General features: G+C 46.5%; 1 protein-coding gene across 1 annotated transcript in view; it reads left to right on the top strand.

The window, feature by feature from the left end:
* The window catches only part of CLSTN2 (calsyntenin 2), a 731,451-nt gene that overhangs the window by 618,393 nt on the left and 93,381 nt on the right, over window positions 1-19,677 (top strand). The window contains exons 7-8 of the mRNA XM_052642128.1: window positions 9,824-10,072; window positions 17,553-17,674. Of these exons, the coding sequence (XP_052498088.1) occupies window positions 9,824-10,072; window positions 17,553-17,674 (371 nt within the window). The remainder of the gene's footprint in view (window positions 1-9,823; window positions 10,073-17,552; window positions 17,675-19,677) is intronic.

The raw sequence follows: 19,677 nt of genomic DNA, 5'->3' as shown, positions 1-19,677 counted from the left end.
TGTTACTGGGAGGAGAATAGGAGATGGAGAGAAGGAGAGGATTTTTCAAGGGAAGAACATTGCATCTGGTTGTTAATATAGCTCACTCCTCTGGGCTGCCAGCCTCACCTGGCAGGAAGGCAGGTTAAATAAGACAGGAAAGCACTTTACCCTGAGATGCAAGCTTACCTAGTACTGGGAGCGACCCTTTGTCAAGCTCAGCTAGAAAGAATCTGCCTGCCATGTGGGAGACCTGGGTTCGATCCCTGGGTTGAGACGATCCCCTGGAGAAGGGAAAGGCTACCCACTCCAGTATTCTGGCCTGGAGAATTCCATGGACTATATAGTCCTCACTTTCACTTCCTGGTGTGCACTTCTGAGAACCCCTAGTGAGCCTGATGGTGCGGGTCCATTCTTGCCTCCAGATCAGGAGTCTGCCTCTTGAGTCTGCAGAGGAGAAAAGGCAGAAGCAAATGAGTGAGACACATGCCCATCCGCATTAGATCTGCTTCCCCGGGCCCCACCCTCTCTCCAGACCGTGAGGGAAAGGCAGACCAGGTCTCTTCTAAAGTGGAGCCTGGGTTGCGATTCCTAACTCAGGTGGGGCTCCTTAGGTTCTGAAGACAAGCTTCTCTGTGTTTTCCCTAGCTTGTCGACAAGCTGCTGGCAGGGTTTCCCAGCCAGAGGGCTACCGTGACACTTTAAGCCCCAGAGTTCATGCATTTTGTCATTCTACATATCTTCATTGACTTTGGATAGTAACAGGGAGACCAATTAGGATGTTATGGCCATAGTCTAAGCAAGAGATAATGATTTCTGAACTGGGGGAGTGGCGGTAGGGATGAACCTAAGACAGATTTAGGAGGCGAAATCAGTAAGGGTCAACCATTGACTGAACTGGATGTGCAGTATGCCTTGCTTGGGTGGCACAGTGCCCCATTCATCATGTTGCCAGGCTGGAAGGAGGGCCCATGGGAAGGCAGGTTTTTCTAGAATGATGCAGGAGACTGGGGAAAGCAGCACAGCCTAAGTATTCCAAACAGCTCTTGTAAAAATGCCCTTTACAAGCAGTGAAAAACGAGGAATCTTAGAAGATTCTAATGTGAGCATCTAACTGGATGAGAGTGCCACCAACCAGAACTAGAAATTCCAGGCAAGGGTGGATTTAGGGGACAGTGATGACAAATACCTGTGGAACAGCCAGGTGTGGGTTCCCGGCTCTAGAATGACTCCCCACCCTCCCGAGCTCCCGAGGACCTGCCACCATCCCACTGGTCCATCGTTAGAGCCCATTTCTTCCCATTGTGCTGCGTCTTCCGGGCCAGAGTACCCCATTTGTCCCCATCCCCAGCTCATTCCCATCCCTATGCCTTTGTTCATGATTTTTTTTTTTTTCCTGCTAGAACCTCTCTCTCCTTTACCGTTCCGAACCCTTTCCTTAAGTCAATATTTGCCTGCCATCTCTGCTACCAGAAGCAGTGCTGGAGGGCTCCTGGGTGCTTTTGAATTCTGGCATTGCTTCTGTGACACGGTCCTTGTGCAGTAGCCCTGGCAAGGCTGTCTCCTGCTCTGAGAGAGGTCTGACCAGTGCCCACCTGCTTCCTCTTCCTGAAGCATCATTCACAAGGAGCAGTGATGGCATCCCTGAATAAGGAGCCATCAGACAGCAGCTGGGCAGAGCCACTGTCAGGAAGTACCTGGCAGGTGTGATAGCACCAGAAGAAAGCCTCTTTGTTTCCAAGGGAGCACCAGACGTCAGCCATATTGCTGCCTGAGGTTTGCGCGCTGAGACTTTGAAAAACACGATGCAAGGTCCTGCACCTGTGTCCCTTTCCACTTGCAGGAACAAATTTAGCCTAACACGGTCCCCCAGTGACCTTCCTGTATGTGAAGCCAGGCCTCGCGGAGAAGTTGGACAAGCTGCTTATCTCTTCCTCTGGACTCAGAAATTCAAGATGAAGGACTCTGCCATCTCAGTCCCAGGTTTTCCCAAAGTGAAGTGTCATACAACTGCCTTGAGAATGAAATGTACGATGAAGCCCCAGTGAGGCTTCCTGACCAAATTCAATTCAACATTAACCCGAGCCTAAGAAAAGGCCTGTTTCCATGGCCCTGAGCCACTGCATATTACAATAAGCAGCAAAGCAGTTTGTGACACACTCGTCTCTTGGAGCCCTGAGGCCAGGACTGCTCCTTCCTTGAAACCACAGGCTCCTGGTATCTGTCCAGCACCTCCCCATATGGCACCTGGGGTCAGCTGCTCTGTGTGTGGAGTCAAGAGCTCTGAGGACAGGTCCTGTTGAAGGAAAGGCTGCAGTGTGAGAGCCTGCTGTTAAATTAAGAAATGGATCCTTCAGACCAGCTCAGATCATCAGGCAGTGAGCTGTTCTCAGAGTTCATACACTTGTGAGCAGAGGAGATTTTCATAGAGGATCTATTCATTCATTCATTCATTTTTTTAAGGCAGGTTCAGCGTTCTTGCTTATTTAATTGATTTACTTATTTTGACTGCACTGTATCTTTCTTGCTGCATAGGCTTTCTCTAGTTGTGACAAGTGGGGGCTACTGTTTAGCTGCGGTTCATGGGCTTGTCCTTTGTGGTGGCTTCTCGCTGAAGAGCACAGGCTGTGGAGCATGCGGGCTTCAGTGGTTGTAGCACACGGCCTTCGTTGACTCGCAGCAGTATGATATTCCCAGACCTGGGATCAAACCCATGTCCCCTACATCGACAGGCAGATTCTTAACTACTGGACCACCAGGGAAGTCCTCATTTGCTTACTTTTTAATTCAGCAAATATTTGTTCCGTGTCCAAATGCTTTCATTTGTGAGATTATCTAGAAGTTAATAAGACCACTTAACAGTTCAAGGCAAAGACAGTCATGTGAAAAATTTAGTTCATGGCTTTCTGCTACACTGGGCAGCTTAACAGAGCTTGTCCTCACTAAGAATCACAATTCAAGGTTTTATACCTTCAGGATAGCCCAACTATGGGAAACCATGGTCAGTTCCTCCAAGATTCTTCTAAAGAGCCAGCGCTTCCAAGGAGGACAGCACCAGTCCCCCAGTCATAACCGGTTCTTCCATTTTCAGAGCTGAATTGGGTCTTTGATTATAAGGGAAACTGATGCACACATGTTGGGAATCCAGTTAAATCACTATTCATACATGAGCAAGGGTTGCACACACTGAGCAATGGGTAATGACAATAGGCAATGGGCTTCTCTCTGGTTATGACTTCTTTAAAGTCAGTGAAGTAGCTACCATATAGCATGTCCTTCTATTCTGGGGAGAAGGTTTTTGCCTTGCCCAGGCTGATCAGCAACTGGGTATCCATGGCCCTGCCCAGTAGTCTGGCTGACCACCTTCGTCCAAAGCTCAGTTTGCTTCACCTGGGGATTTCAAGGCCTTTGAAGAAGCCCTGTTGTCTAGGATTCCAGAGGTGGAAGGATAATCTGATGGTAGGATCAACAGTTTGTGAGCTTTGGAGAGGACATCAAGAAGTTCTCCACCTCCATCCTGAAGGTATGCAGATAGAAAAGTAGTTATGGTAGCCACTGATGTCAGTCACTTATGCACATTATCAGTCAGGACAGGGCAAGTTAGGCTGCAATAACAAATGATTCCAAAGTCTATAGGCTTAAAATAATAAAAGTTAATTTGCATTCCTATCACATGTCCTTCTTGGGTTGACTGTGGCTCTGTTCCATGTTGGTTTCCCACCAGGATCCAGGCTAACAGAATAGTCTCTATCTAGAATATTGTTGATCTCATGGCAGATGGAAAAAATACATGTGGTGAACCTTGGACTGGCTCATAACGTTTCTGCCCTAAAGTGGCACGTCATTTGCATTCACATTTTCTTGGTCAGAGCAAGTCGCACAGCCAACTGTGATCAGCGGGTCACTGAAGCATGTTAGGAACAGAAGAATGCGTTCGACCATCATGTAGTTCATGCAGTTCAAGTATGGCCTTTGTCAAGAGGGCCTCTCTGGCTCCCCCTGAGACTCTATACCAATGAACTATTCCACCCACCAAAAATAAAAGACTTTCCATTGGGTCTCTAGAGGTAGGGCCCATTGCTGCATGGTACATTGCTGCATTCCCACCACAGTGCCTGGCTTAACGAAAACATAATATAAGCATGTAATGAAATAATATGGAGTTGATATTGCTAATCGTGGAAGATGCTATGGAATGAGGCCTGTGTCCTTGATTACAATGGTTCCTCTCCCCTGAGGTCCTCCCCTTCTCCCCATCCCTTTCTGCATCCCATTGTGGACCATAAGGAGGCATGACTGAGGCTCCATGTCTGTCACCATGGCCGCAGGCCCACTGTGAACTGCTGAGAGCACTCTGCCTTCACCAAGGCCATCCAGAACAGCAGCCAAACCCTACAGTTAAGAGGTCCAGGGACTTCCCTGGTGGTCCAGTGGCTAAGACTCCCTGTTCCCAATGCAGGGGCTCTGGCTTCGATTCCTGGTCAGGGAACTAGATCCCACATGCCACAACTGAAGACCCCATGTGCCAGAGCTAAGACCCAGGGCAGCCAAATAAATACGTAAACATTAAAAAAGAAAAGACCCAGATGGTGACCCCAGCCCCCAGGCTCCATGTGAGCTCTCACTCCACTGTGTGTCCTGAAATCTGCCTAATTCACCCCTGTCTTTATCTACTTGCTGGCTCAGCTAGGCTTCTCCATCTTGATAGGGTTCAGAGACCCCAAAGCAGACTTCATTTCTGGTTACAAGCCCCTTACACTCGGGCCACAGTTTCTGTGCACCAGACCAGTATGAGCCCCCAGCAGCCCAGTGGGTCCCAGGGACCTTGGCATCTTAAATACACCCTGACATGCAGACAATGCCACACTATCTTTGCAAGTTATGCATCCTGTTTACCCACTGCTTTCCATGGGATATCTTAGGGAGAGGAGAGAGAACTTTAGGAGGAAGGAAATCTCTCTCATTTTATTTAAGTGCACCAGGAAATGAAATTGTTGCTCAGTCACTAAGTCATGTCTGACTCTGAAGTCCCATGGACTATAGCCCACTAGACTCTGCCCATGGAGTCTCCAGGCAAGGATACTGGAATGGGTTACCATGTCCTCCTCCAGCGGATCTTCCTGACCCAGGGATCGAACCCAAGCCTCTTGCATTGGCAGGTGGATTCCTTACCACTGAGCTATCTGGGAAGTCCCTAGAAAATGAAATACAATCAGTTAGGTCTGTGGAAGTCTGCACCATCTAGTGAAACACAGTGGCATGCTTTCCTGGAGGCAACATCTGTGGGCTGGGCAGAGTGACATGCTATTTCCCTCATCGAGGATGACATCGATGGCCTTGCCAGGGCACATGCCTCTCTGTGGGCAGCCACCTGTGCAGGGAGATGGGGTCCTTGGCTCTGGGCTGAGCTTGGCAGGACACTGTGCTGTATGGTAGAAAGAATATCACCAGGTGTCTGACAGCTGGGCCTGCCTCTAACTAGCTATGTGGCTGTGTGATCCTGGTCAAGTCATGTCCCCTTTCTGGGCCTCAGTTTCCATGTTTGTAAATGTACAGGAGTTTGGGAGTGGATAATTGGGGGAAATGGAATTAACAGATGTATACTACCGTATATGAAATAGATAACAGCGGGATTTTACAGTATAGCAAAGGGAGCTATATTCACTATCTTGTAATAAACTAAAATGGAGAAGAATCAAAAAAAGTGTATAGATACATACATATATATGTGTAACCAAATCACTTTGCTATACACCTGACACTAGCACAATATTATAAATCACTATAGTTCCATTTTGTTTTTCATGTGCAGGAGATGATAAGATCTTCCTCCAGGTTGATTGAGGTGGTACAGTGGGGAGTGTAGGCTTTGGGGCTGGCAAGTTCTGATGACAGCTCCACTCACTCGCTGGCTGTGATCCCGGGCTTGCTGAACCTTGGATTTCTTACTGTAAACTGGAATCATTATAATATCCACCACTTAGATGAGTAACTAAGAAAAAGCATTGGCATACTCAAGTCTAGACCCACTCAGTGTCCAATAAAATGTTCCAAAGGAAATAAGAATAAATGTCTGTTGAAAGTATAATTCAAAAGATACATGTACCCCTATATTCATAGCAGCACTATAGCCATTTGCAGGAACATGGATGGACCTAGAGATTGTCACACTAAGTAAAGTAAGTCAGACGAAGAAGGACACATACCAGATGATATCACTTATATGTGGAATCTAACACAAGGAAACTTATCTACAAAAGAGAAACAGACTCACAGACATAGAGAACAGACTTGCACTTGCCAAGGAGTAGAGGGTGTAGAGAAGGGATAGAGTGGAGGCTTGGGTTTAGCAGAAATAAACTGCTACATATAGGATGGATGCAAGATCCTACTGTGTAGCGCAGGGAACTATATTCAATATCTTGTGATAAACCATAATGGAAAAGAATACAAAAACTAATGTACACATATGGATAACTGAATCATTTTGCTGTACAGCAGAAACTAACATAACGTTGTAAGTCAATGTCAAAAAAATAATAAAGGTCTGTAACTATGAAAAGTAAAGTTCCCTAAATACATAAATTGACATGTAACCAATTGTTCCTCCTAACCTTCTCTTTCTGTTTTACTCTCCATCACCCTCCACCTCATCCTTGCTCTAAACCTCCCTCCCTCTATCCAACCTTGCTTTGGGGAAAATTAGCACTCAACTCCTTCACTAGCCTAAATGACTAGTGAATTCTGCAGGAACATTGGCTCCTTAACAGCAGCAAGGTCCTCAATCAAAAGGGAAGCTCAAGAGGTGGAGTTTTGAGCTATGTCAATGTCATCCTGGCTCCCTGGTGTGCAAGTCTCTGGCTCTGTGTGGTGGCGAAGCTGACCTTGATAATGGTCAAACACACATCCTTGTATTGGGCCCTGCCAGATTGTATTGGGGGCACTGGCTTCAGCTAGAAGTCAGGAGCCCTGCATAGTCAGCCTGCATCTCCCTGGCCACCTGAAATTTCAGGAACAACACACACTCTTTGTGAGCCCTAGTCACCCGCTGTTATCCTGGACAAATCCAACTCACTTATGGGACAGAAAAGCTGTTATCAGGTTGCATTATTCTGGGAGATTCTAGGAAAATGAACTTATTCTAAAGACCACGTATGTCCCACTCCCCAGCTAAGTCACTTCAGTCGTGTCCGACTCTGTGCGACCCCACACAGAGCAGCCCACCAGGCTCCCATGTCCCTGGGATTCTCCAGGTAATAACACTGGAGTGGGTTGCCATTTCCTTCTCCAATGCATAAAGTGAAAAGTGAAAGGGAAGTCGCTCAGTCGTGTCCGACTCTTAGCGACCCCATGGACTGCAGCCCACCAGGCTCCTCCGTCCATGGGATTTTCCAGGCAAGAGTACTGGAGTGGGTTGCCATTGCCTTCTCCAGTCCCACTCCCCAACTACCCCCAAATCTTTACCTACCACTACATTGGTAGTTTTTTTTTTCTTTCAAATACCTAGGGAGATTCATAGCCCTGAAGGCTTTGCTAGTCATTAAAATGTTAGTGTGAACTAGCTTATCAGATAAGTAAAATGGACATCAAATAAGGCTCTAGGAGTATGGATGAAGACAAGTAAAATTTCTTTTTTAATATTTATTTACTTGGCTGGGTAACTAGTAACTAGTAACTTAGCTTTACTAACTATTTACTTAGTCGTGTCATGCGAGTTTAGTTGTGGCATGTGGGATCTAGTCCCCTGACCAGGGATTGAACCCTGGTCCCCTTGCATTGTGATCACTGAGTCTTAGCCTCTGGTCCACCAGGGAAATCCCAACAAGTAAATATTGATGAGAGATGCAGGATGTGGACTAGAGGCTGGGTGAATAAGCTCAGTGGGTTTTGGGCAGGGGCCAGAAGCATCTCACAGAGGTACTTTGCAGAAGGAAAGGCAGTTATGAACATTAAAGGAGCACCTACTATGTGTCAGGCATGCTACCAGGCAAAAGCCCTAAGAAACATGCTTGTTAATAACGCAGTCAACGCTGCCCACAGTTCCCCTTAATAAGCATAGCTACAGGGTGATTGTGAATTAAGAGACCAGAATCTCCACCCCCTACATCTCAGACACTGCAGTTCCCCAGAGGCCTTTCCCAAGGGGAGCTTCTCACCAGCTAAGCAGAGCAGCTGGCTCTAAGGAAACAAATGTTTCATGCAGCCAACCTTCAATTGCAAACCAATAGGTATCTGTTCCAAGCTACAGGGAAAACTGACTGGGTGAAACATTTTCAAAGTACATTAGTTTCTAATATTGCACCTTTCTGAGGAATTTTCAAGGGTCATTTCAACTCTAGGGGATGTTTATGGTGGCCGAGGGTGAAACACAGTCCCCAGGTGAGAGGAGTCTGATACACAGAATTCAGAAGTCCAGCGATCCCTGACAAATGGCAGGTTATATACACATAACCACTGTCCATTAAACCCATTTATGACTGCCTGGTCAGTACTGTGCCAAGAGGGAGCCCCACACACCTGGTCCCTTGCACAGGCATACCTTGGACTCCCTGGTTCTTGTTCCCTGGTATTAGGAAGCCCTCCACCTTCCTCATCCCCTGAGTAGCTGAGCTTTGCTCCTCTGCAGAGCATAAGGATGCCAAGAACACTGCTGGCAGCACCTGAGCTTCAGTGAAAAGGCCACGGCAGCCCAGTTACCCTCCTGGCTGTGCCAACCTACCTTCTGGGCCAGCTCCTCTGGCTCACTCAGCCCCACCCTCCACCAAGCTGTTGGTGTAATTATTCCAAAACACAAATCTGCCTATGGCACTCCCACTGCCTCGGGTTATCCTTAGCCTAGAATCGTAGTGGTAGCAAAAATCATAGCAACTCTAATAATAACGGCAGAGTTATAGCTAATGCAGACTGAGCTCCATTCATGGAGCACCAAGCACACTGTCCAAGCCAGGATGCAGTCTCTCGTCCAGTCCTCACAACACCTGGGAGGGCAAGTGGCAGAGAAGGGGGTGGAGCGTCAGAAAGGTGAAGTCTCTGCTCACAGTCACGAGGCTAGAAATCAGACCACCACCAGGCGTCAGATTTAAGTCCTGCCAACTTCGGAACCCATGTTCTCAACCACTGTACCATTTAGCCTAAACAAATGATTGGAAAAAAGTGTGATGAGTGCAGAGTGATTCACACTCCTCTTGGAATCAGGCTGTATGTCCTCTATCACAACCCGGTCTCACTGCATCCCAGATATCCATCGATTTGTGGGGACTGAGCTCTTCCAGGTCAGGACCTAGAACTTTCCCCATCACAGCCCTGGTCTCACTGCACCCCAGGTGTCCATCAATTTGTGGGGACTGAGCTCCTCCAGGTCAGGGACTGCGCTGATTCACTTTTACTTTGCCCGCACCCAGGAGGGGTCTTGGCACCTGCTAGGTGCTCCATACATGGCTGACAGGTTAATGAATGGATAAGTGTGTGAATGAATCCATTGACTGGAATCAAGCCCTGGCCTTCTCCAGGAACCTTGCTTGCTTATCGAAGCCCCCAGGGCAATCTCATTTCTCTAAATTCCTTCAACACTTTTTTTCTTGTATAATGGTTAATTGCACTGTTTTCCCACATGCAATACTTTTGTCTGTAAGTTACTGATGCCTCCCCAAGCCACCATAGGCAACTTGGGCAAGGATGACATTTAACCCTTCTTTCCCCAAGTCACCCAGCTCAGGGCAGAGCTCTTAGCTCTGTGTGAGTACGCAGATTAGTTCACTGTGGCCCTGATAGCAGAAAACAGAACATGAGGACACCCGGCCTGGGAGGAATGACCCTGTGTTCTTTCTGTCCCCATCCCCTGTAGGAGCCTCCTCTGGCATCATTGACCTCTTGCCATCCCCCAGTGCTGCCACCAACTGGACCACAGGACTGCTGGTGGATAGCAGTGAAATGATCTTCAAGTTCGATGGCAGGCAGGGTGCCAAGATCCCTGATGGAGTTGTGCCCAAGAACCTGACCGACCAGTTCACCATCACTATGTGGATGAAGCACGGCCCCAGCCCTGGAGTGAGAGCTGAGAAGGAAACCATCCTCTGCAACTCAGATAAGACCGGTGAGCCTCGCGTCCAGCTCTCCTAGCAGCTGCCCGTTATGTCCCAGCTGGTCAGGCACGGCCACGGCCACCAAGAGTGTGGGAGAAAAAGAGGAGTATGAGAGGAGAACTGGGAAAATATTCTGGTCTTTGGTTTTCTGCCTGCTGACTTCCTGGGCTTGGGGTAGGGCAAGACCACAAGTGGGAGGTAGGGTATAGACACAAAAGAATCGAAAATTTGGCATTGGTGGTTTTCAGACTGGGTTATTCAGAACCTCAGCCTCCCCAGAAGTAACGTAGGACTGCTATACCAGGGCTTGGGGGGTGAGGGAGGAGATTTCATCTTTACCTCAAGCAAAGCCACTCCACCTTCACTGTATTTCATATATATATATATATATATATATATATATATATATATACACACACACACACATATATATATAGGCATATTTCCATTAAGATCATTTTCAATGAAAGGGTCCTGCTAACTTTCAACACTAGTTTGAAGATCACTGCTGTTCATAATAATGAGGGCTAAGTCTTGTTAGCTATATTTCACCATGCTAAGTGTGTGTAAGGGGGTTCACAGCTTGGTGGTTAAAAATGCTCCACCACTTACTGGCTGTGCAATCTTGAGCAAGTTGTTTAACTTCTCTGTGCCTCAATTTCCCAGCCTATAAAACATGTATTGTATTGATAGTATTATCTACCTCATAAGGTTTTTATCAGAATTAAGTGATTTGATATACATATAGAGCTTTAGAACAGTAGCTGGCATACAGGAAGTGCAATCTGTATTTATTAGCTCTTCCTGTTCCAAACAGTGTCTCACATCTCTACAACTGATTTTAGAAAAGCAATATTGTGTTTTCTATTTTAAGGATAAGGTAACATCCCTGAGTGGTTAAGTAGCTTGTCCCAAATAATACAGCCAGTAGGTATCAGACCTGGAAGGTAAGCTTAGCTCCAGCTAACTCCAACCCCATGTTCTGCTCATCACACCCCACATGTGAAGACATACACACACAAATACTCTGATATCTTATGAAAACTTGATGCCCACAGTTTTCCATTTCAAATGCTACTCTTGTTAAAATACTTCAAATAAATAACAGCAGCCCATGGTGCAGTGAGAAGATGGGAGAGACGGAAGTCTGTATGCTCAGCTCTGCCGCTGGACAGCCGCAGTTCACATGAAAGCTTTCCCACTATTTAACACAGGACCTTTGAGGGCTTGCTACTCAGCTTCAGCTCAGTTTCCCCATATGTAAAATGGGGGAGATAACATGAGATAATGTATGAAATCACTAGCAGATCCAGACATAAAATCAGTGCCAATTTGCTCAATGTGGTTGTCATTGTCGTATCTCTGCTTTTATTCCACATTCTATTATTATCAGGACCCCACATTTCCTATTTCACCTAATTTTTGCAATACATGTTAAAGTGTTTTTTGGATGCAGAAACTGAGACAAAGGAAGTTGCCCAGTTTTCTAGGCATATGGTGTCAGAGCCAGGGCCAAGGATTGGTTTTTCTGGGATCTTCCTCTAGGAAGGGCCCCGCAAACCTGCTTAAGGTGCCACTGGGGATTGGGAGTGGGTTCAGAGCTCAGCCCAGGAGCCCAGGAACCCTGCTGTGGCCCCATCTTCGCAATGCCTGGCAGGGTGCTTCCATCATGAACCCAGGAGCCCAAATGCAAAGCATCCCCAGCTGGGGTTAGCGGCCACACACATGGAGTCCTTTCTAAAATGTATCAAATGCCCTTGGGAGGCAGGTCAGACAGATAGAGACCTTTGGGTGTCCAGAGAAGGAAACTGGAATTTGAAAGGCTGAGCAACTAACTTAAGATAACACAACTGATTGCCAAAGAAACAGGCTTGGCCCTAGTTCCTCTGGCTCAGGTTTCAGATCAGTTCAGTTCCTCAATCATGTCTGACTCTTTGGGACCCCATGGACTACAACATGCCAGGCCTCCCTGTCCATCACCAACTGCCAGAGTTTACTCAAACTCACGTCCACTGAGTTGGTGATGCCATCCAACCATCTCATTCTTTGTCATCCCCTTCTCCTCCTGCCTTCAATCTTTCCCATCATCAGGATCTTTTCCAATGAGTCAGTTCTTTGCATCAGGTGGCCAAAGTATTGGAGTTTCAGCTTCAGCATCAGTCCTTCCAATGAATATTCAGGGCTGATTTCATGTTTCAGGACCATGCTATTGGAACAGCGGCTCTCAACCCTGCTATGCACTGGAATAACCTGGTGACCTGTAAAAATACCTAGATGCCAGGGCCCTGCCCGGGCCCAGTGAGTCAGTGTCTGGGGGATTCTTTCGTGCAGCCATGGCTGAAAACTCTGTGTTAGATAATGATGCCTCACTTTCATCAGAGTAGTGCCCCCAGTAGGCATTTCAGCCCCTTCAACCAGCAAGTTATGACATTGCTCAGCTTTGGCCTCAGCATAAAATAACACTGGGCCAATCAGCTCAACACTGGCACAGAAAAGATGGGGAAGATTTTCTCATTTCTTTGACCTGAGTATATACCTATATATATATATCTCCTGCCCTAAATTAAAAAATTTGTCAGGATCAACTAAAGGTTGATTAGGGCTTTTATGTATCAGGAAAAGAATTGTCAAGTTATAAAAGCAACACATGTTTATAGCAGGTAACCTAAAATCACAGAAAAGTAGGAAAAATATACAAGTCACCTAAAATTCTAATGATTGGAGGTATTTTCTGATAACAGTTGGCATATTTCACTATGAAATGAAACCTTATTTTTATTTATATGTATATATAGAGTATTCTTACAATTTTCAATCTATTTTTATAATACCTGTGATACTGTTATGTTTCTCTTAAATAACATTACATGTGTCCAGGTCATTTCTCTATGTGATAAAATACTCTTTAAAAATATGAATTACATGACAGTCCTGAGGCTTTATTATACTTCATTTAACTGGCTCCCTTTTGTTAGACATTTAGATTGTTTCCTTTTAAATTCAGCTGAAACAGTGTTGTAATAGGCATTATTGCAATATATAATAAGCATTCTTATATATACCTGTATGGATAGTTCTGGTTATTTCCTGACCAGAAGCTGAATTATTGAGTTAAAGAATATATTGGGTTGACGAAAAAGTTCATTAGGATTTTAAAACCAAACAAACTTTTTGGTCAACCCAATAAATTTTAGAAGGCTGTTGATATAAATTACAAAATCACCCTTCATGAAAATTGCACTAGTTTCTGTCTTACCCACTAAATAAAACTCACCAATGCTAGCCTATGATGAAATAGTTCATTAATAGTTGGACAATAGAACTGATTAGTCATCAAGGATTAATTGCAGTTTTATAAAAGAAAGAAAACCACAACCACCAAGAAGCCTCACGATGACTAACACCTTTTCATTAGTTTTCCCTCCTGTCACTGTCCAGCAGCCCGAGATGGAGCTCCGAGGTGAGGCTCAGCTTTGCCCAGACATTCAGGGACTCCCGATCCTTCTAACATTTGTCACTGCCATTTTCAACCACGGAACAGAAAGTTAGAATAGAGGGTTTAACACAGAAGGGTTTTATTAGCTAGACCAGCAAGCCACATACTCTCAGTTTTCTGGTGAGAGTTTGATCTCAGTGTTCCATCTGACCTCGAGAGAAGCAGCGAGATGACTGAGGCTATGTTTCTAAGAGCAAGGATACAAGGTTAGGTGAATACACAGCAACGGCTCTACCACATGGGATTGTGAGGGGCACTTGTGCTCCCTCCAGCCCCACATTTGTTGGCCCTATCTCTCCATTCCTGGTGTGAGCAATGTCCTTTCCTGGCCTGTCTTAGAAACTCCTCTCCCCCTTCACACCCGCTCCTCCTGTGGGACCCTTTCTTCCTGGCATCAGCCCTCTCGCTGCCTCTGAGTGTCATTTGAATACGATGTGCCACTTGCAGTGCCAGCTTCTTTCATGCAGGGCTTTCCAAGACAGAGGGGCCAGCCAGTCCAGAAATCACCAAGGGATGGGGGCAGAGGTGCCAGCCTGGTAGAGAGTCCTAGGATGGTCCCTTAGCCTGCTGGACAAGGAAGGGATGCTCTCACATGTCCAGAGATGCCCAGAAAACCTCTCAGAGGGACCAAGGTTGTCTAAAGTAGAGAGGAGGTGGGAATCTCATTCCCACCTCCCTGTTGGCTGAGCTGCAAACACTCTTACATCTGTTCCAGGCTGCTGTCGGAGCAGAGCCCAGGGGAGCTCTGGGCAAGTGTGACTCATGTCCTAGGAGTTGACGGTACAGGAAAGGTGGACCTGGCTCTTACTCTTGCCCAGATGGTCTGAAGGCAAGAGGCTAATGGGGGCTGCCTCTGTGCAGGGAGCAGTGAGGAGAGAGGGGCAATATGGGGAAGGGCTGCCCTACTACAAGTGAGCAGAACATCAGTGTTTTTATTCTTATTCTTGGGAACCAAATGGACATCCAGAAATGGTTGAGACTGGAGCCAAGAGGGCTGAGTGCCAGGAAGTGGGAATCCAGTAGGAGAAGCAGATTGGCAAGGGGGCAGGGATAAGCAACCAAGGGCAGGAGCCAAGACCACGAGAGCTGTCATGAAAATCATGAAAGGAATCATGAAAAGCAGGGCTTAGAGAAGTAATGGAGAGGTGGTGGTGGTGGTGGTTTAGTTGCTAAGTCCTGTCTGACTCTTGCGACCCCATGGACTGTAGCCTTTCAGGCTTCTCTGCCCATGGGATTCTCCAGGCAAGAATACTGGAGTGAGTTGCCATTTCCTTCTCCAAATGGAGAGGTAAGAGCCCACAAAGGTGGGACTGGAAGCGGTGTGAATGTCCCTGCTGTCCAGATTGGGACAGTGCCACGTATCAGATCAACGCCTATGTGAAGATTGTAACAGGCCCTTTCTTATTGAGGGTGTGGAGTTTGAAGGGGTGGTGGGGGGAGAAGGGCTGAAAACATTTTTTAACCATATGTAGACCCACATGACAGAGGACACTGGACATCCCTGGGAAAATAACAAAGTCCACTGCCTCTTTAAAGAGACTCCACTTCTCTCCTTTGTATCAGCCTTCCCTGCCCCTGACCAAGACTGGAGCTGGGAGGGGTTTGGGGGAGGAGGCAGTGGGACAAGAAGAGTCCTTTCGCCACTGGTGGCCAGTGAGCCACAGACAAGGCTGAGTGGGGAAGATCTTTCAACTAATGACATGCTGGTATTTGATTTGGAGACTTTCTGGACTATTTTAATATCTGACAGTGGCCAGAAGACTTTAGGATATGCCAGAGATGTGGGCAAGGAAGAGGAGGGGGCCACCAGGACAGCAGAAGCGGAGCTGAATTCCGAGTGTATCTTGTCGCTGATGTTCCCCATGTCATCGAGAAACCAGTTACCCTGGTGTGGGTGGTGACTCCAGGGATCCAGCTAACAGAGGGTGGGGGAGGAAGGGACCACTGGAGGGTGGCCAGGAGATGCTGTAAACCTCCCATGAGGTCTGTCCTTTCATTCTTCTTTTACCTCTTCACCACAACCTCTCCTGATGCCGAATGAAGCTAAAGGGGCAAAATCTTTCTGTATCTTCCTGACAGTTATCTATAGAAACTACAGGAAATCAGTTAGGCAATAGTGTGGGAGACAAGAACTGGTTAGTAAAATTCCTATAAGCAGGCCTGGGTATTTCATCAATGTAAAGACCAAGTAGTCACCTGAATATTGGGCTTGACCAATACTGGCGTACTTGGCAACTGACCATTCTCCGTCTGTCCATCTTTCGGTTGCATCTGGAAGAATGGTAATGTTTCTGTGAAAACAGCATCTGACACTACTCTGTTATGTTGTCATGGTCACGAGGCAGTGTAGTAGTCCTTATAATAACCAACAGCCACTGAACATCTGTTCTGGGCAGATGGTTTATACACATTTCCTCATTGTATCAATTAAGATGCTTTCAGTTACAAGGAATGGGAAATACAGAGCAAACTGATATCGAATGATTAAAAATCAAAATTATTAAGGGAATGTGGGGTTCTTGTAACTAAAAGTGGCTAGAGCTAAGACAAACACCTTCTGATAAAGTGTGATCAAGGTCCTGGCTCCTTTTCTCTATAATTTTTCAGATCTGCCACCTTATATGTATCAATTTTGTGTTATCAAACATGGCTGCAGCAGCTCCAAGCCTCCCAGTATATACTGCAACTTCTTGAAAGAAATGGGAGTCTCTTCTTGCTAGCTGCTAAAAGAGGGAGACAGTTCTTTCCTAGACTACTTATAACAGCTCCAGAATCACTGGCCTGACTCGAGTCACTTTCCTGACAGAAGCCCTACGGCCAGGAGAATGGTCTGCAATGCTGGACGTGGACCTGGGTTCTGAACCAAACACTGTGGTGGGGGGTGTTTCACGAGCCTGTCTGGCTTAAACCAACTCAGAGCTCATGCCTTGAAGTGGGAATTGATGTTGATTCCTCCCACTTAGACCTCCATAAGCAGGGTGTGTACAGGATATGCAAAAATCAGTCAATCACAACATCCTATTCTCGTGACACATTAGGATAATCCAGCATCCCTGTCATGATACAGCTAAGGAAATCGAGCCTCTAAGAGGTTGAATTACTTTTCCAGCATCATCCAGAGGCATGGCTTCACTCCGAGTCTATCTGAATCCAGGGCCTATGTCCTTCTTGCTGTATCTGCTCATTTGCCCAGTACGTACAGAACCTGTGCATCATACTTGACTTCTGTGTGTGCTACTTTGTAGTATAGTGTGAGTTCTCTGAGTATTGGTCAAAGAACAGCTCCTCCCCTCCCAATGGCTGTTATATGGTGATTTATAGGATATCATGGCTGGGACCTGTTGATTTTTTTTTTAATCAGAAAAGGAAGTTTTAGCAGGAGGAGAAAGTCCCATCTGTTGTCTGTGTATGGGGAAAGAGGTATTTAATCATTGCTTTGGAAATTCAGGGAACTGTGTCTAGTGCTGGAAAATCGACCTGCCGCCTCCTCTCAGCAGCCAGAAGAGAGGCAGCTCTCCTTAACTGCACACATTGAAGGTGTGCTCTGTGGTTACTGTTGTCAAGCCTGATGAAATAAAATAAGAGCCCAGAGCTCTGGGAGGATCCAGCTGTGTTAAAGGAACCTAGAGTGGCTGATGTGATTGTTAGAGAGTGTCCTCGGCACTCTCAGAAGTCTATGTACAAAAAAAAAAAAAAACTTATGAACATATGTAATTTTATCCAGGCACTAATGCAGTAAATGTTGGTATTTAAGGCCCAAATGGCTTCTTGGCAGAAGTATTTTGAGGGCTTTCTGAAATCTACCTCTTCCATTTCAGAGAGCTCCAGACGTGTGTTCTAGAACTATTCATTAGATCAGTTGGAAAACAAAAAAAAACTAGAATGCCCATTTCTTCGTTTTTGGGGTTGTGCTGAGTGATGAACTTGGAAGACTCCCCTAGGGGTGATGGGCTTAGGCATTCTGGCACCCCTCAAATCCTCTTTCTGCTTTTCAGAAATGAACCGGCATCACTATGCCCTGTATGTGCACAACTGCCGCCTCGTCTTCCTCTTGCGCAAGGATTTTGACCAGGCAGACACCTTCCGCCCAGCGGAGTTCCACTGGAAGCTGGACCAGGTATGGGTCTCACCTCGCATCTCCCCACCCCTCACCCCTCTGCTGGGATGGTTGATGTGGTCTAGGGATGATGGCAATGGGTAGGTACTTCACGGTTCTGGTCACTTGCGGATTTGGAGGAAAACCAACTCTAGGAGACACACAGCATCTTGAAGTCAGGATGGAAACTTCCGCCTTAAAGACCAGTAGGAAATGGGGAGGACCACCCTTCCTGGCTGGGACCTTCACCCATCAGTGGACTTGCCAGTGTGCATCTTGTCGACTTGCTCTGTGTGGAGCTCCTGGGAAGCTGATCCTCTTGATCCCCAGGCCCAGTTTCTGATCTTTGTTAGCAAATCTTTTTGTCGTAAATGCTCTGTGTCTCCTCTTTGATGCTCTCCTTTGGGTGACGGTGCAGCCTCACCTTTGGTGACACAGGTTGAGAGCAGGGACCTGAGGACTTTGAAGTCATCAGTGACACAGTGCCCTGTGAGCAGTTCATGTTCTCTTCTGAAGCAGGAAAGTCTCTGACTCCTGACTTGTGATCATAAGGGCTGCTGTGTCAGACTTGTCAATGACAAATGAAGTGTCTGGTTGGAATGAGATGCTTTGAAGTGACTGTTTCTGAGGGCTGTGCAGTGACGAGATTGTGGAGGTGGCATTTCTCTGGGTGGCCGTGTTGCTGAAGAAGTATCAGTGCAGCAAACCTAGAGTTGTCCTCTGCTTAGATTTGGTGGCGGGGGGGGCGGGGGGAGGGTGCGTAAATTTTTGTTCAATGGTTTTACATTGTCAAGAGGGAGCATGGCGGTCGGCAGAGAAGAGGGTCATAGCATGGATGCTGCTTAATAAAGCAGATGAAATTATGCTTATTCTAGGGCATCTCTTGTTTGCTCTCCTTCTGCCCAACCCATATTCTGAGAGCTTCTGGGGCCCTCGACCTTCTTTTCTCCCTCCAGGTGGATGCCACCTGCCTCACCGTGCCTAGGGCTGAATGTTTCATAATCCTCTCCTTTCTCTTTCCTTATTACCTGTCTGCCACCCCCCACTCCCTTTTCTGCTGAAGCCCCAGGCACCCAGTGGGGCTGATCTCAGAGTGTGTCACCGGAAAGCATGCCAGAAGGAACTCATTTCCACCCAGATGAGAAGGATTGCTACCTCTCTTCCTCTATATGGAAGTACTGACATATGCTCTTTAGGAGAGAGATTCATTAATCTGAGGGAATGTCTCAATGATGGGACATCAGGCAGCGTGACAAGGTCAAGGATGCAAGGCTGATGGGAAAGATGTTTGAGGGAGCCCTGGGGCAACTGCCTAATCCGTTCTCAATAAATCCCATCCTGCTGGACTGTAGGGTTTTGGAAATATGGCATTTGGATTAACATACGTTTTTCTGAATTAGGAATTCTGGACCTTACAGAAATTATACTATCTTGACATTGTTTATCTGATTTCCCAGCAACCTCTTGGCTACCTTCTAAAATGCCATATGGTTTATATGGGATGTTTTTATACATACATAATATGAATTGAGGTGAATTAGAATAAATTCCATATTGTGAGGGGCTTTAATAAAAACATTTCTATACTGGCTGAGATCATTATAGATGCCCTTCAGTATTTGCTAAGATGGGATTGAAAGGCACTATTATAGGCGAATGAAAGGCACAGGCTTTGGAATTTAAACTAGGTGAGGAAGGAATTCTGGCAAGAATACTGGAGCGTGTAGCCATTCCCTTCTCCAAGGGATTTTCCCGACCGACGGATTGAACCCAGGTCTCCTGCATTACAGGTGGATTCCTTATCATCTGAGTCATAAGGAAGCCTTATAGTGAATCTAGGAATTCTGAAATCTGTTCCCAAACTGATGACTTTAAGGAGGAGCTGAGAGCCACTGAATATCTTCCAAACTTCTCCGGTCTCATTTACTGCTGTCCAGGTGGGCCTGCTCTGTGCCAGGTGCTCTATGTGCAAAGCTCATTCCCTCTCTCCTCAAGCCCTGCTGGGTGGATAACATGGAGCAGGA

This window comes from Budorcas taxicolor, chromosome 1, assembly GCF_023091745.1.
Source record: "Budorcas taxicolor isolate Tak-1 chromosome 1, Takin1.1, whole genome shotgun sequence".
In the NCBI taxonomy this organism is placed as follows: Eukaryota; Metazoa; Chordata; class Mammalia; order Artiodactyla; family Bovidae; genus Budorcas; species Budorcas taxicolor.
Note: the sequence above shows the minus strand (reverse complement) of the source record. Positions and strands in the feature narration are given on the sequence as shown.